The sequence below is a fragment of the Petaurus breviceps genome, unplaced genomic scaffold, assembly GCF_028583685.1.
Source record: "Petaurus breviceps papuanus isolate PSGF00001 unplaced genomic scaffold, PetGlider_PUasm1.0 90752, whole genome shotgun sequence".
NCBI classification, from domain to species: Eukaryota; Metazoa; Chordata; class Mammalia; order Diprotodontia; family Petauridae; genus Petaurus; species Petaurus breviceps.
Genome location: NW_027187336.1, coordinates 10,930,091 through 10,946,444, shown reverse-complemented (window position 1 = coordinate 10,946,444; position 16,354 = coordinate 10,930,091). Strand labels below are relative to the sequence as shown.

At 38.0% G+C, this 16,354-nt stretch overlaps 1 protein-coding gene across 1 annotated transcript in view; it reads left to right on the top strand.

The window, feature by feature from the left end:
• Positions 1–16,354, top strand: part of MAP3K19 (mitogen-activated protein kinase kinase kinase 19) — a 60,509-nt gene that overhangs the window by 30,950 nt on the left and 13,205 nt on the right. The window contains exons 6-7 of the mRNA XM_069067820.1: positions 3,392–3,435; positions 13,741–16,233. Coding sequence (XP_068923921.1) covers positions 3,392–3,435; positions 13,741–16,233 — 2,537 coding nt within the window. The remainder of the gene's footprint in view (positions 1–3,391; positions 3,436–13,740; positions 16,234–16,354) is intronic.

The following is a 16,354-nucleotide window of genomic DNA, read 5'->3' as shown; positions in this document are numbered from 1 at the left end:
ACACACACACACACACACACACACACACACACACACACACACACACATGAAGCAATTAGGAGGACCAGGATTTTCATAAATCAAGGAAAAACAATTTAAATCTCACAAAACTATTTTTATACCAAAAGAAAGAAATGAAAAAATCTGGAATATTCTGAAAAAGCATAGAAAATAAATTTGTACCCTAAAATAATTTATCATATATACTTAATCTTAGCCATCAATGGAAAAGATACTTTTCAGTAAAAAAGAGAAATTTTAATTATTTCTCCTGAAGAGACCATAAGAAACATGTCACTTTGATATGCATATTCATCAATCCAAAAACACTTGATACAGTAAACAAGTGCACACAATGAGCAAAGACATAGTGTAGTATATATCAATGTTTATATCCCACAAAGAGAAAACAAAGCTTATTTTTTTAGATATCTCTTATCTGAAGTTATTGAGAGAAAACAGAGAAAATATTTAAGAAAAGGAGCTCAAAAAGAGATAAAGGTATTTTAATGGAGAGAAGAAGAGAGGAGTGAGGAAGACTTGAAATAATATTTCTGGTACTGTGGAACTCCACAAAGAGATAGAAATGGAAAGAGTAAGAGTAACTCAGACCTTTTGGGCTAAAGTAGTTATAAGTATTAAATTTTAGACATCTTACCTTATATGAGAATCACTGAGAAAACAGCAAGTATGTATGGGTAAATCATATCCTAAAATTTTCTAGAAAAAAGATTAACTGAATGAATATTTCTTGGAATGGGGTGCAAAAGATATTTGTGAAATGAAGATGTGGGGTATTGGGGAGGGATGGGGAAAGTCTGGTCAATATTTTAATCTAGATTGGGAGAAAGAGAGACAGAGAGACAAAGAGATACAGAGACAGAAGCAGAGAGAGAGAGATGAAGAGAGAGACATACACAGAAAACAGAATAAAAGAAGAATCAAGAAGTCTGAGTTTAAGGCTGAACAATAGAGTCTGGGAGGTATTTGTGGGAGGAGAGTGCAAGCAAGCATATTGTTGCAAGCAAACAAACTGCAAATATCTAGCGCTTATTAAAAAAAGCAATTTAATAGAATTTGATAAAGTACAAACAAGAGTTATAATCATGAATGTTGATGGACTAAATATCCATAAAACAGAAGAAAATGGCGGAATGGATTATAGAATTCAATACTTTGCTACATACAGAAAACATAAATAAAACATAAAGACATACAGAATTAAAATGAGTGGTTGGAATAAATTTTATTATGCTTGAGGCAAATCCAAAAAAGCAGGAATTGCCATCATGATTTTAGATAAGGCACCAGTAAAAATAGATACTGTCAAGAGAGACAAACAGGGAAACAACATTATACTTGAAGCAACCACAGATAATGAAATAATTTTAATATATACTTTTAAAATATGCCTTTTTGATACCTTTTGTCTTAACATCACAGTTATTTCCAGGGAGGGATGGGGAAAGGGAAAAATCCTTCTGCCCTCCATCCCAGACTGAATCCTTTGTAATAAATAAAATAATTAAGCAAAGACATCTGATACTTTGACTGCATCTGACAATATATACAATACACACAGTCATCTGATTCTCTGTCCGAAATAATATCAATATATAGATATGGACATTCCCTAAATCATCTTACCTAAGAACTTAAAAGAAAAGCTAGCAAAAAGTACCCAAATAGTAAGACAATAATTATAAATTATTTAAATGTCTCTCATTCAAAATTTGATAAATTTTGCCAAAAGATAAATAAGAAGTACTTTAGAATTCTGAACAGAATGCTGGAAAGGCTGGATTTGGTAGACCTATCTGATCTAAACACAAAAAGGAAACGAATGTAGGATAGACTTTGAAACCTGCTTTGCCTGAATTAATATTGGATGATACACTTGAATTTGTGCAGTGCCCCTGAAGAACTTTTTTCAGAAGTTCATGCATTTATTATTTCAGGGCCTATGTTAGAGCAGGAGGTGGTGGTCTATCTTAATGATTTCCTCATTTACTCCTGTGACCATGCCAAACACATCTAATTTGTCTGGGCTGTCCTCCAGTAGCTATGTTAGTACAACCATTTGCCAAGTTGAAAAAGTGCCAATATGTCAAAGAGATGGAAATTCTTGGATACCCAATAGATGCTGGAGAGCACACATAGATCTGTGTGTAGTGATGATAGCTCTGCATTAGGGGACTCTTGAACTGGTGAAAGGCTTGCAATGGAGCCTCCATTTTATGGGAATATGTAGTTTAGAGTATAGAGAAAATGAGGCTTAGAGTTAGAACAAGAAAAGCCCATCACAAGAACCAGTGGAATATAGTTAGGAAAGTCATCCCAGCTGGCGTATTACAAGTTTCACCACTTCCTTGTGGTGAAGAGGCCTATTGCCTCTTTCCCAGAATCCAGACTGGAGCCTAGCACCCTTTCTACCACCTGTCCTTTTCAGGTCTGCCTTACTTTCAGGGCCAAAAACCCTCCACTGCAACTCACCTCCAGTTCATGAGATCCCTTTAAATTTTATATTAAAATAATAAAAGTACTCCTAAGCAGTGGTATGCTGGTAAATGTTAAACAACCAGCTTTCTGGAGGTGTGTGTGAGGGGAATGTATGCATAACAAACTTTTAAGTTTAATTTTTATTATTAACATTTTCTCCATCACTTTCCTAAGTCTAGACATTCAATAAAACAATAAATCAAACCTTAATTTGTGGCATTTGCCAGTTTCTGAAGTGTTCATGCTCACATTGAAAATTTTACAAGTGACTCTTTTTTTTTGGAGGGGGTAAGGCAGGGCAATTGAGGTTAAGTGACTTGCCCAAGGTCACACAGTAAGTGATAAGTGTCTGAAGCCATATTTGAACTCAGGTCCTCCTGACTCCAAGGCTGGTGCTCTATTCACTGCACCACCTAACTACCCCACAAGTGACTCTTGTAAGCTGGTTTGAGCTGGCTCCAGCAAACTCCTGCTTCTAAGTGTGAATCAGGTACAGAGGAAAGGCACATGGCTCACCTAGAAACATGAGACACAGGGATTGAATTGAGGTTACAATTATAACTCCATTGTGGCCCTGTGAAATGAGTTCCAAATTTGGAGCCAGGAGACCTGGGTTCATATCCTGACTGTCACTTAAAATCTCTATGACTTTGGACAAGTCATTTTATTTCTTTTCATCTGTTGAATGAGAACCTGAGAATAATGTCTTTTCCAGCTCTAAATCTGTGATCCAATGCAATACTTCCATGGCATAAGTATCATACTTAACTTTCATGTCCCTCTCCAATAAACCTTGACCAGAAACATCCTTCTTCCTACCAACGCCCTACACAGTTTGATTGCAAGCTCACTGTTAGGAATACTCAGTATGTTAATCTTTTTTTTTTTAAAGGTTTTACCATGCCTGTTATCAAATTCAGCAGCCAAAGAACTGAGGTAAAATATTACTTTATAATAATTGAAATAAAAACAAAAAAAAAGTTAAGGAACCTTTTACAGCTAAGAAGTCCTATTCAATAACTGAAAATTTGGTCTTTATTTCCTGGAGATATTTCCTTCTAAGGAGATACTGGGTGGTATTTGCTGTTAGTCCGTTTCATTTCCTTGCCTCAATTTTCAAGTGTCTTCCATATGATGTAATAAATTACAACAATAGGTTTGCTTCATTATTATGTGCCTAGAATTCAAATAAGTTTTTAGCAAAGGAATATGAAACTAGATATTCCCTATGTTAAAACTCCTTGCTGTTATTATTTAGAGCATTTCTAAAGGGCTACTTTAACTTTTCCAAGTGTATCATCAGTTAGTGTCCTACAGGAATATGAAATACTAGTTTGGGGGTAAGGATGGGGACTGGACCTGTGATTTCACAATAGAGTTTATAATGAAATATAATGCAAGAGAGAACTCTTAGTCAACAAGAATTTATTAAGAGCCTACTATGTGCTAAGCACTGTGCCAAGTGCTAGGCATACAGACAAAAAAGAGGTCAAAGACAATCCCTGCTTCTCAAGTAGCTCACAGTCTAATGGAGGAGATAAAATGCAAACAGCCACATCCAAACAAGATCTATATATACATATATATTGTAAACCTTAGAGAAAAGGCACTAGCATTCAAGGGCACTGGGGAAGTCTCCTTGGGGAAGGCAAGACTTTACTTAGAACTTGTAGGAAGTCAGGGAGACTAGGAGGTAGAGATGAGGAGGGAGAGAATTCCAGGCGTGGGGAACAGCCAGAAGAAATGCCAGAGTTGAGAGATGGATTGTCCTATGTGAGGAACCACAAGGAGGCTGGTGTCACTAGAACATAGAGTATGTGGAAGGAAGCAAGGTGTAAGAAGACTGGAAAGGGAGGAGTTTATGATGGGCTTTGAACAAAATACTGGTTTATATTTGATCTTGGAGATAATAGGGAGTCACTAGAGTTTATGGAATGAGGGGCAGGGTGACATGACTATTGACTTGTGTATAAGAAAGATCATCTTCGTAGTTGTGTAGGGGATGGACTGGAGTGGCAGAGGGAGACACTTGAGTCAAGGAGATTAGCTAGCAGGCTAGTGTAGAAAAAACAGGTGTGGGCGGAGTAGAAGCAAGACCTTCCTGCAGCTCCGGCTTTCACCCTCCCCAATCCATGTAAAAAGGGGACTCTAAACACACCTTGGAGCTGCAGAACCCACATACTGACACAGAGAAGTTAACCTCCCGCTGAGGACAGCCGGGCAGGCCGGCAGGAATCGGCCAGCGCAGCGCTCTGGGAGCCGAGTCCAGCCCCACACCGAGGCTTTAGCCCCAGGGCGGGCCTGACCAGCCACCAGCCGGAGGGACTCCAGATCAGCAGCAGCTGGAGCCGTTTCCAGATTTATCAACACATAGACACAAAGGACAGAGTGAGAGGTTCGAGGCTGGGAAGGCGTGTGGTGGTGATGCGCCGGGCGCAGCCTGGGAAGGCCCGGTGGCGGTGGTGGCGGCGGTGGCCGGCGGCGGCGGCAGCAGCGGACGCAGGCCAGGAAGGCGCAGCGGCCTGTGCGGGAAGGCGTGGCGCGGCTGGCAGATGCAGGCCTGGAAGGGGCCTGATCAACTCGGAGGGCAAGTCTTCCCACCAACCACAAGGTCCACTACCAGGCCTATCATCAAAGTGCTGTGACTGGAAAGAGGAAGGTAAGAAGCAAATACAGGGGCCCCTATACTGGACAGCAAACACTCCTGGGGCTACCACTTCATAGCCCAGAAATCTTTAAAAAAAAAAAAAAAAGCCCCTTTCAGGACCTCCAAAGACAAGGATGACAGAGTGAACCCCACTTGCTCCAAACCCCCCCTCTGACCCTGAAAATACAGTAACTCTTGCCCCAGGGCAAAACCCTCTACAGTAAAGGCTTGGGATCCTAGAGGAAGGGCGTGGCTAGGACACTGCCTCAAAATGAGTAGAAAGCAGACTACAAAGGCAAAGACTCTGGAGTCTTACTATCCTCAGAGGGAGGAACCAACCTCAGAGGGAGACAATGTGGACTCCACACCCATAGCTGAGACTTCAACAGGGAATGGATCCCAAGCACAGAAGGCTCTCCTAGATGAGATCAAAAGGAACTTTGAAAGCAAAATGAGAGAGATAGAAGACAAAATGAATCATTCTCTCAAAATGAAAATAGCAGAATTCGAAAAACATTATAATGAGGAAAACATCTCTCTAAAAAGAAAAGTGTATGATATGGAAAAGGAGCTTCAAAAATTAACCAAGGAAAATGATTTGCTAAAAACCAGAATTAAACAAATGGAAACAAATAACTCTATGAGGAACCAAGAATTAGCCAGGCAAAACAACAAAAACGAAAAATTAGAAAAAGAGGCAAAATACCTCAAAGAAAAAATAACTGACCTGGAAAACAGATCCAAGAGAGATAATCTGAGAATCATAGGCCTACCAGAAAATTATGATGAAAAAATGAGCCTGGACAACATTCTCCAAGAGCTCGTTAAGGAAAACTGCCCTGAGATACTAGAACCTGAGGGGAAAATAGAAATCGACAGAATCCACCGGACACCTGCTGTAAGAGATCCCAAACTGAAAAATCCTCGAAATGTTGTGGCCAAACTCCAGAACTACCAGATAAAATAAAAGAGAAAATACTTCAAGCGGCCAGAAAGAAACAATTCAAATATCGAGGGTCCACAGTGAGGATTGCACAGGATTTGTCAGCCTCCACACTGAAAGTTCGGAGGCAGTGGAATACTATCTTCAGGAAGGCAAAACAGCTCGGATTACAACCAAGGATCACATACCCAGCGAGACTGAACATATTCTTCCAGGCAAAGAGATGGCCATTCAATGATATAACAGAGTTCCAGACCTTCTTAATAAAAAAGCCAGAACTCAATGGAAAATTCAACCTTCAATTACGAGAAGCAACAGTGACTTAGAAAGGTAAACAAGGAGATCACACATCATTTTAGAGGGAAAGAGGGGAGGGAAAGGAGCTTCGCATGAGATCTATTCCTGTCATTCTTGATGTGAAGAAAAAATAGCATACCTCATTAAGTATAACAATATCCTACAGGTAGTAGGAGGGGGAAAGGGTTACAAAAGGGGGGTGGGAGTGGTTTGTAGGGAGGGAAATAGTAAGAGGAAAAGGGGAGGAAAAGGGAGGGGGGCCAAAAAGGGAACACTGAGGGAGGTGGTGGTCAAAAGGAAAACTATTAAGGGGGGGAAGGGAGAAGCGAGGGAAAATACGAACATTAACAGGGGCAGGAATAGGATGATGGGAAAGAAACAGATAACAATCATAACTGTAAATGTGAATGGAATGAACTCTCCTATAAAACGGAGACGGATAGCAGAATGGATTAGAAATCATAATCCTACAATATGCTGTTTACAAGAAACACATTTGAAACAGAGGGATACACACAAGGTAAAGGTAAAAGGTTGGAGTAAAATATATCATGCCTCAGCTAAAGTAAAAAAAGCAGGGGTAGCAATCCTTATCTCAGATAAAGCAAATGCAAAAATTGACCTAATTAAAAGAGATAAGGAAGGAAACTATATCCTGCTAAAAGGCACCATCGAGAATGAAGCAATATCACTACTTAACATATATGCACCAAGTGGTGTAGCATCCAAATTCCTAGAGGTGAAGGTAAAGGAATTAGAGGAAGAAATAGATAGCAAAACTATACTAGTGGGAGACCTTAATCTCCCCCTATCTGAACTTGATAAATCCAACCTCAAAATAAACAAGAAAGAAGTTAAGGAGGTGAACAGGATTTTAGAGAGGATAGGTATGATAGATCTCTGGAGAAAACTGAATGGGGATAAAAAGGAATATACTTTCTTCTCAGTGGTTCATGGCACATATTCAAAAATTGACCATGTTCTAGGGCATAAAAACCTCACAATTCTATGCAGTAAGGCAGAAATATTAAACGCATCATTCTCAGATCATGATGCAATAAAAATTATATGCAATAAAGGGCCAGGGAAAGACAGACTAAAAACTAACTGGAAATTAAACAATTTGACCCTAAAGAATGAGTGGGTCAAACAAGAAATTATAGAAACAATCAGTAATTTCATTCAAGAGAATGATAATAATGAGACAACATACCAAAATCTGTGGGATACATTAAAGGCAGTTCTTAGGGGAAGTTTTATATCCCTGAGTGCATACGTGATTAAATTAGAGAAAAGGGAGCTCAACGAATTGGGCATGCAATTAAAAAACCTAGAAAAAGAGCAAATTCAAAATCCCCAATTAAATACTAAACTAGAAATATTGAAGACTAAAGGAGAGATTAATAAAATCAAAATTAAGAAAACTATTGAACTAATAAATAAAACCAAGAGCTGGTTTTATGAAAAAACCAACAAAATTGATAGACCCTTAGTCAATATGATAAAAAAAAAAAAGAAAGAAGAAAACCAAATTATGAGTATCAAAAATGAAAAGGGTGAATCTACCTCCAATGAAGAGGAAATCAAAACAATAATTAGGAATTATTTTTCCCAATTGTATGCACATAAATTTGACAATATTAGGGAAATGGATGAATATTTAGAAACATACAAGTTGCCCAGATTAACTGAAGAGGAAGTAAATTACTTAAATAATCCCATCTCAGAAAAAGAAATTGAACAAGCCATCAGTCACCTCCCTAGGAAAAAATCTCCAGGGCCAGATGGATTCACTAGTGAATTCTATCAATCATTTAAAGAACAATGATTCCAATACTCTACAAATTATTTGGGAAAATTAGTGAAGAAGGAGTCCTACCAAATTCTTTTTATGACACAAATATGGTACTGATACCTAAATCAGGAAGAGATAAAACAGAGAAAGAAAATTATAGACCAATCTCCCTCATGAATATAGATGCAAAAATTCTAAATAAAATACTAGCCAAAAGACTACAGCAACTTATCTCAAGAATAATACACTTTGATCAGGTAGGATTTATTCCAGGAATGCAAGGATGGTTTAATATTAGGAAAACCATCAGTATAATTGATCATATCAACAATAAAACTAGCAGAAACCACATGATCATCTCAATAGATGCAGAAAAGGCTTTTGACAAAATACAACATCCATTTCTATTAAAAACATTAGAAAGTATAGGAATAAATGGAGCCTTCCTTAAAATAATAGGTAGCATCTATTTAAAGCCATCAGCAAGTATTATATGTAATGGGGAGAAACTGGAAGCATTTCCTATAAGATCAGGGGTGAAACAAGGGTGTCCACTATCACCCCTCTTATTCAATCTGGTACTAGAAATGTTAGCAGTAGCAATTAGAGAAGAAAAAGAAATCAAAGGAATCAAACTAGGCAAAGAAGAGACCAAGCTATCACTCTTCGCAGATGATATGATGATATACTTAGAGAATCCTAGAGAATCAAGTAAAAAACTGCTTGAGACAATAAATAAATTTGGCAAAGTTGCAGGATATAAAATAAACCCACATAAATCCTCGGCATTCCTATATATTTCCAATGAAATTCAACAGCAAGAAGTAGAAAGAGAAATCCCATTGAAAGTTACTGTAGACATTATAAAATATTTGGGAATCTACCTGCCAAAACAAACCCAGGACCTGTATGATCATAACTACAAAACACTTTTCACACAAATAAAGTCAGATCTAACTAATTGGAAAAATATCAATTGCTCATGGCTGGGTCGAGCTAATATGATAAAAATGACAATTTTACCTAAATTAAATTATATATTTAGTGCCATACCAATTAATTTGCCAAAAAACTACTTTATAGAGTTAGAAAAAATAGTAACAAAATTCATCTGGAAGAATAAACGGTCCAGAATATCAAGGGAATCAATGAAAAAAAATGCTAGGGAAGGTGGACTAGCTTTACCAGATTTCAATCTGTACTATAAAGCAGCAGTCATCAAAACTACTTGGTCCTGGCTTAGGAATAGAGGAGTGGATCAATGGAATAGATTAGGCACACGAGATTCAGAAGTCAACGACTACAGTAATGTATTGTTTGATAAACTCCCAGACCCTGGTTTTTGGGATAAGAACTCACTATTTGACAAAAACTGCTGGGAAAACTGGAATATAGTATGGCAGAAACTGGACATAGACCATTATCTAACACCATATACCAAAATCAAGTCTAAATGGGTTCATGATCTAGGTATAAAGGTTAATACTGTAAGCAGTCTGCTAAAACAAGGAATAGTTTACCTATCAGACTTGTGGAGAGGGAATGACTTTTTGACGAAACAAGAATTAGAGAACATTATAAAATGTAAAATGGATAATTTTGACTACATGAAATTGAAAAGTTTCTGTACAAATAAAGCCAATGTAACCAAGATTAAGAGGGAGGTGGGAAATTGGGAAAGAATCTTTACAACCTATGTCTCTGACAAAGGACTCATCTCTAAAATATACAGAGAACTGAGTCAAATTTATAAGAATACAAGTCATTCCCCAATTGATAAATGGTCAAAGGATATGAACAGGCAGTTTTCAGAGAAAGAAATTAAAGCTATCTATAAGCACATGAAGAAATGCTCTAATTCACTATTGATTAGAGAAATGCAAATCAAAACAACTCTGAGGTACACATCTCACCAGTCAGATTGGCTAAGATGACAAAACAGGAAAATGACAAATGCTGGAGAGGATGTGGGCAAACTGGAACACTAATGCATTGTTGGTGGAGCTGTGAACTGATCCAGCCTTTCTGGAGAGCAATCTGGAACTATGCCCAAAGGGCTATAAATACTTTCATACCCTTTGATCCAGCAATACCACTCCTAGGGTTATATCCCAAAGAGATCATAGAAATGGGAGAAAGACCCATATGTACAAAAATGTTTATAGCAGCTCTTTTTGTTGTGGCAAAGAATTGGAAATTAAGGGGGTGTCCATCAATTGGGGAATGGCTGAACAAGTTGTGGTATATGCATGTTATGGAATATTATTGCGCTATAAGAAACGGGGAGCAGGCGGTCTTCATATTTACCTGGAGAGGCTTAAAAGAACTGATGCTGAGTGAGAAGAGTAGAACCAGGAGGAATTTGTACACAATTACAGACACAACGTATGTGTGATGACCAACTTTGATAGACTGGACTCTTCTCAACAATGCAGGGATATAAGTCAATCCCAAAAGACGCATGATGGAGAGAAAAACGTGCATCCAGAGAAAGAACTAGAAAGAACGAAATTTATATCCAGGTGGAAGCAAAATACCTGATCTTTTTTGTTCTCTTATTTGATTTTATGTCCTCTATACCATTTTTCATCCCAGCGGGTACAATCCATCCTTATAACCTGACCATTGTATAATGTGAAAGTATCTACAGATCCTATACTTGATTATAAGACGCCATGGGGGGGGGGAACGGAGGGAGGGGGACAAAATGTGAAATTCAAGGAATTGTGGAATTGAATCCTGTAAACTAAAAGGAAACAAACAAATTAATAAATTAAAGAATTAATAAAAAAAAAACAGGTGTGAGGTAATGCAGGGCAGTGCTGGTGTGGTGGCAGTGTTAGAAAAGAAAAGGGGGATGTTGGGGCAGCTAGGTGCACAATAAATAGAGCACTGGCCCTGGAGTCAGGAGGACCTGAATTCAAATCTAGCCTCAGACACTTGACACACTTACTAGCTGTGTGACCTTGGGCAAGTCACTTAACTCCAATTGCCTTGCTTTACCCCCTCCAAAAATTAAAAAAAAAAGAGAGAGAGAGAAGGGGATACATGCTAAAGATATTACAAGGTAGAAATGACAGGATTTAACTCTTTGGATGGAAGGGATGGGAGGAGTGAAAGAGAAGGATTCTTTGAGTGTCTTCAACAGCAATATGGAAGTCTGGAAGAGGAAAGGGTTTAAAAGGAAAGATGGGTTCAGTTTTGGACCATAGAGTTTAAGACATTGCAGGTTGTCCAGCACAAGATATTCAATATGCCACTGGAGATGAGACTAGAAGTCAAAAATGGTGATTAGGACTTTATAAATAGACTTGAGAAACATCTACTTAGAAATGATAACTGAATCTCTGGGAGTTGATGAGATTATCAAGTGAGATAATAGAGGAAAAAAAGAAGAGGGCTCAAGACAGAGCCTTGAAAGACGCTCAATGTTAGCTGGTATGACCTGGATGAAGATCCAGCAAAGGAAATTGAGAAGCATTCAACCAAGCAGGGGAACAGGGATAGAATAGTGTCATGAAAACCTAGAGAGAAGAGGGCTATTGACAGTGTTGAAGGCTGCAAAGAGATCAAGAAAGATGAGGATTAAGAAAAGTCCATTAGGGGTGGCTAGGTGGTACAGTGAATAGAGTACCAGCCCTGGAGTCAGAAGGACCCAAGTGCAAATCCAGCCTCAGACACTTGACACACTTACTAGCCGTGTGACTTTGGGCAAGTCACTTAACCCCAACTGCCCTCCAAAAAGCAAAAAAAAAAAAAAGTCCATTATATTTGGCAATTAAGGTGTTATTAGTAACTTTAGAGAGAAAATTTCATTGGATTGATGAAGTCAGAAGCCAAATTGCAGACTTAAGAAGAAAGTGAAAATGGAGACAACGATTATAGACTGTCCTCTCAAGTTTAGTCATGCAAGGGAAGACAGATATAGGATGATAGCTAGCAGGGATGAACTGATCGGGTGAGGGTTTTGTGTTTTGTTTTTAGAATTAGGAAACATGGGCATAGGTATTAGGCAATCTGCCAGTAGATTGAGAGAGTTTGAAGATTAGGGATAGAGTAGGGATGATAGAGGGAGCAATTTGCTAGAGAAGAGAGGATAGAATGAGATTACTCCAAGATTAGGAAACTCCTCCACCAAAGCAGGTCAGTACCTCCTCTGTGCTTTAGTCTTAGACAGATGCCTAGAGTAGAGATGTCAAATTTGACTCATTAACCATAAGCAGCTGTCAAGACTCTAGATTGCAGCAAGAACCAGATTAAAGTATAATTGAGAAAGATTTAACAAAAATAAATAAAAATACAATGTGACATAGATAATGTTAATTTGTGGTAGTCTAACTCAATATGGGCCTGCAGGGAGTTTCTATTTCAACTGAACACCATTGACCTAGACACTGAGAAGCTCCAGTGACTTACCCGGGGTCATGAAGTCAGCATGTGTCAGAGCTGAGACTTAGACTTCTATCTATCTGTCTAGCTTTGAGGCTGATTCTCTGTCCTAATAGCTGATATGTGCTAGTAAGGAAGAATTCAGGCAATGGGCTAAAGTGGTTTGAAACCTCATTTATTTTTCACTCATTTCTTTGAAATGGAGGAAAATTCTAATTTAGAGGTAAGAAAATATACCCCCAGAAAGATTATGTGACTTCTTTTTCTTTCTAACTCCGGTGTTCATATTGTCTTTTCTCCTCCTACTCAGTTACCCCCAATGATTATTAGAAAAAAGTACTAAATAACATAAGCCCAAAACTAGCTACCTTTTCACATGTGTACCTGTGAAAATGCTATCACAATAAACTATGGCTTCTATACACTGCGCAGATTGTTTCCTATCTATGTATTATAGGCCAGGCACTTAGATTTCTTACATTAGGTTATACTGACCTCTGGAGGCAAAGAACAAAAGCCAGATCAGCTTGAAATTGGATCTTTAAATTGAAAGGACAAGGGTCTGTCTATTTTATATCACCTGTGGTGACTAATTTTAGATATCAGGGATGTAGTACTTCTAAGACACTCATCTAGCTGTGACTCACCTAGATAAGCATTCATCTTCAGCATTCTAATGTATATTGGAAATCTCATGATGATCAGTGTTAACAGCATAAGAGTAATTTTGAATTAATCAAATGAAGAATTTCAAAAGACTTGGACCAATTATTATGAAAATTCAAATAGGAGGAAGTTATATATCTCTTGTCCTTAATAAAAAAAATCTTATCTAACAGGACATTCATTGTGCAAATATGTAAAGCTATGTGAATCTTAAGATAAGCCTACTCCTTTAAAAATAAATCAATTAATTAAATCAAATCAATTTTTCCTTTTCCCCAAAATACTTAAAGATTCTAATTATTAAAAAGATTAAAAATTAGAGATTCTAATTATAAAAGCTGGAATCTATTGTAGATCCTAGTATTTTGGCCATTGTTGCACAATTCTAGAAGGTACCACTGACCAAAAAACATTCTGGTTGGTGTTAACTTAGGACCATGGAATATGTAATTATTGCCATTTAACATTTTGATATTCATCAGAACTTTCACTCTTTTCTTCTAGTTTCCCTTACCACAACTATCATTCTTGCCTACTGGGTCGAGTCAACCTGTTCTTCTAGAAAATAAGAAAATTCTTCTTGAAAAAACAGAAAGACATATTACAAGCACCATATGTCCTATGCCTAGTGTCATAGAACCCACCAGCCAATCTTATGGCTTTCAGTTATCAAATAAATTGCAACAAACCCAGTCTAAAGTCTTTATGGACCATAGTCTCAGAACATCTGACAGTTACAATTCCATTTGGTCTAGGAATATGTGCTCTTTTCAGAAGGATCATTGGCATTCATTAGGTGAGGGTTTAAAAGAGCATATGGAAAAGGAAGGAAATCTAAAACATAGGAAAACTGAAGATGGTGTCCAACTTGAAGATTCTCATTTTGAAAAATGTCTGTTATGGGCATCCTTTGAGAATGAGGACATTTTAAAAGAAGACAATATTTACAAAGACAAAGAGATTGATTCCCATGATGGTAGAATAAGAGATAGTGAAGAGGGAAATACTCATTGCACAACATCAAGAAATCAACATAATTTAAGGAGTAGGAACCATGAACAAGATAAAGGAATGATTCACGTCACTCAGCGCAAGCTCCAAGAAGTTAACCCTTCAATAATGACACAAGGCCAGAGTGAAGATTCTGGAAATGAGCTTCCCAATCTGAAGAGTACATCAGAGCATACAGATGAGACATGTGAGCATAATGATATTTCAGAACTTGTCTTTACAACCATTCCCATTGTTATCACTCCTGACCCTACAGCAAGACTATCCAAAAACCACATGGGCAGAGAGACATACACAAAAGTGGCAGAATCAGAAACAACAGGAACAGAAATGAGTGAAATGGTACCTCTTGTCTGCATTACTTTTCCTGGAAATGAATGCCCTAGAGAACCAGCCTTGGCCAAACAGGGTCTCTCAAAGAGAAAGAGTACTCTTCATGGCAGTAGCAGCACCTTCCATAGACTTGCTCACCAAGAAAATGACAAATGCAGGATGAAGACCTACAGGAAGAAACTGGATTCAAAGCCAAAGATGAACAGCAGGACATCTCAGAGACACCTAATTTCTATTGAAGGTTCCATCAAACCCACTGTCCAGAAAGCAAGCATGAAAAGGCAAGTGTTTCCCACTTTAGGGCTTGATGAGTCCAAGCCCAGACAGTCAACCAAACTTCAAAGGAGAGGGCCACACACAGAGGAGAAAACGTTTGACCCCCATGCTTTGAAACCCCAAAGGCAAGGATTTCCCTGTATCTGCAAAAATTCTCAACCAAAAAAGACTACTGCTCCTGCTTCTGTTCCTCCAGCAAAGTCAAAATTTAATTTTTTGGACCTGAAATATAGTGATATGTTCAAGGAAATCAATTCGACTGACAAAGGACCAGGAATTTATGAAATGTTTGGGACTCCAGTATATTGTCATGTCAGAGAAGCTGGGCGTCAGGAAAACAAATTCTACAGGGAAACAAGTTCTGCTCCAGCTGGAAGATGTCTTTCGAACAAATGTCGTTTCACACATAATGAAAGAAATGGCAATGGTAGAATAAAGATTTCCCAGAAAAAGGGACATACAAAACCTCCAAAGAGTTCTCTTGGCATTAAACAAAAGCAGAAAAGTTTAATTTCAAAAGAAAAAAACCACAAGTCAACAACAGGTGTCACAGAAAATATGGAAAATGATGTCATTTCAGAACCTGATTGGCATATGAAATCTTCAGGAAATACCTCTCCTTCTCACAAAGATGGAACTCAGCTCTTTAATTCCATTCAGTCTCCAGAGGACCTTGCTGCATACCGAACACAGAACGAACCCACCCATAGGTCAGATTTGTGCAGTGTGGAAAAAGTTTCTGTGGAACAACCCTTAAGTGATGAAGGCCATTCCCCCAGTGAGATACTTGCCACAAGCCTCAGAGATCTGCATGAGCTTGAAGAGAAGTATCAGACCAAATCTGTAACTTCAGTGAATATTTGGCTAAGGCCAACTCAGGAGGATACCACTAAGTCTATGTTACAAGAGAGATTCAATATGGAGAGTCCAGATGAAAATCTGAAAGTCAACCAGACTTTTTCTGAGACTTCAAGAGATAACATAGTTTCCAGTGAACTTCAAGCACTGAGTGCTTTCTCTTTTCCAGAGAGATCAAAAAGTGTATCTTCTCAGTCACCTCTGAGCCCAAACTGGTCACATTCAATAAAAGACAGCAGTTTAGTAAATAAGTCAATAACATATGAGAATTCTGAAAAAACTCTAAGTGTTACAAGCTCAATTTCCATGGATACTCTGGACTCTGAAAATAATGAACAAGTGACAGATGAATTACTAGGTTGTTTAGCGGCAGAACTATTAGCTCTTGATGAGAAAGGCACAAGCTCCTGGCAAATGGTGACGGATGACACAAATGCTGCAACACAAAACCCAACCATCAGTGGAAGAGGAAATACCTTCCAGGACCTTGATAAAGAAACAACAAAACTCAAAATCCAGGTATAACATTGCATGGAAATTAAATTCAAAGTATCACTGTGAATAGATTATGATTTTACTCAACAGTGTATCTAATTGTTAAAGCATTAATATGTTTGACCAATCAACAAATATTTACCAA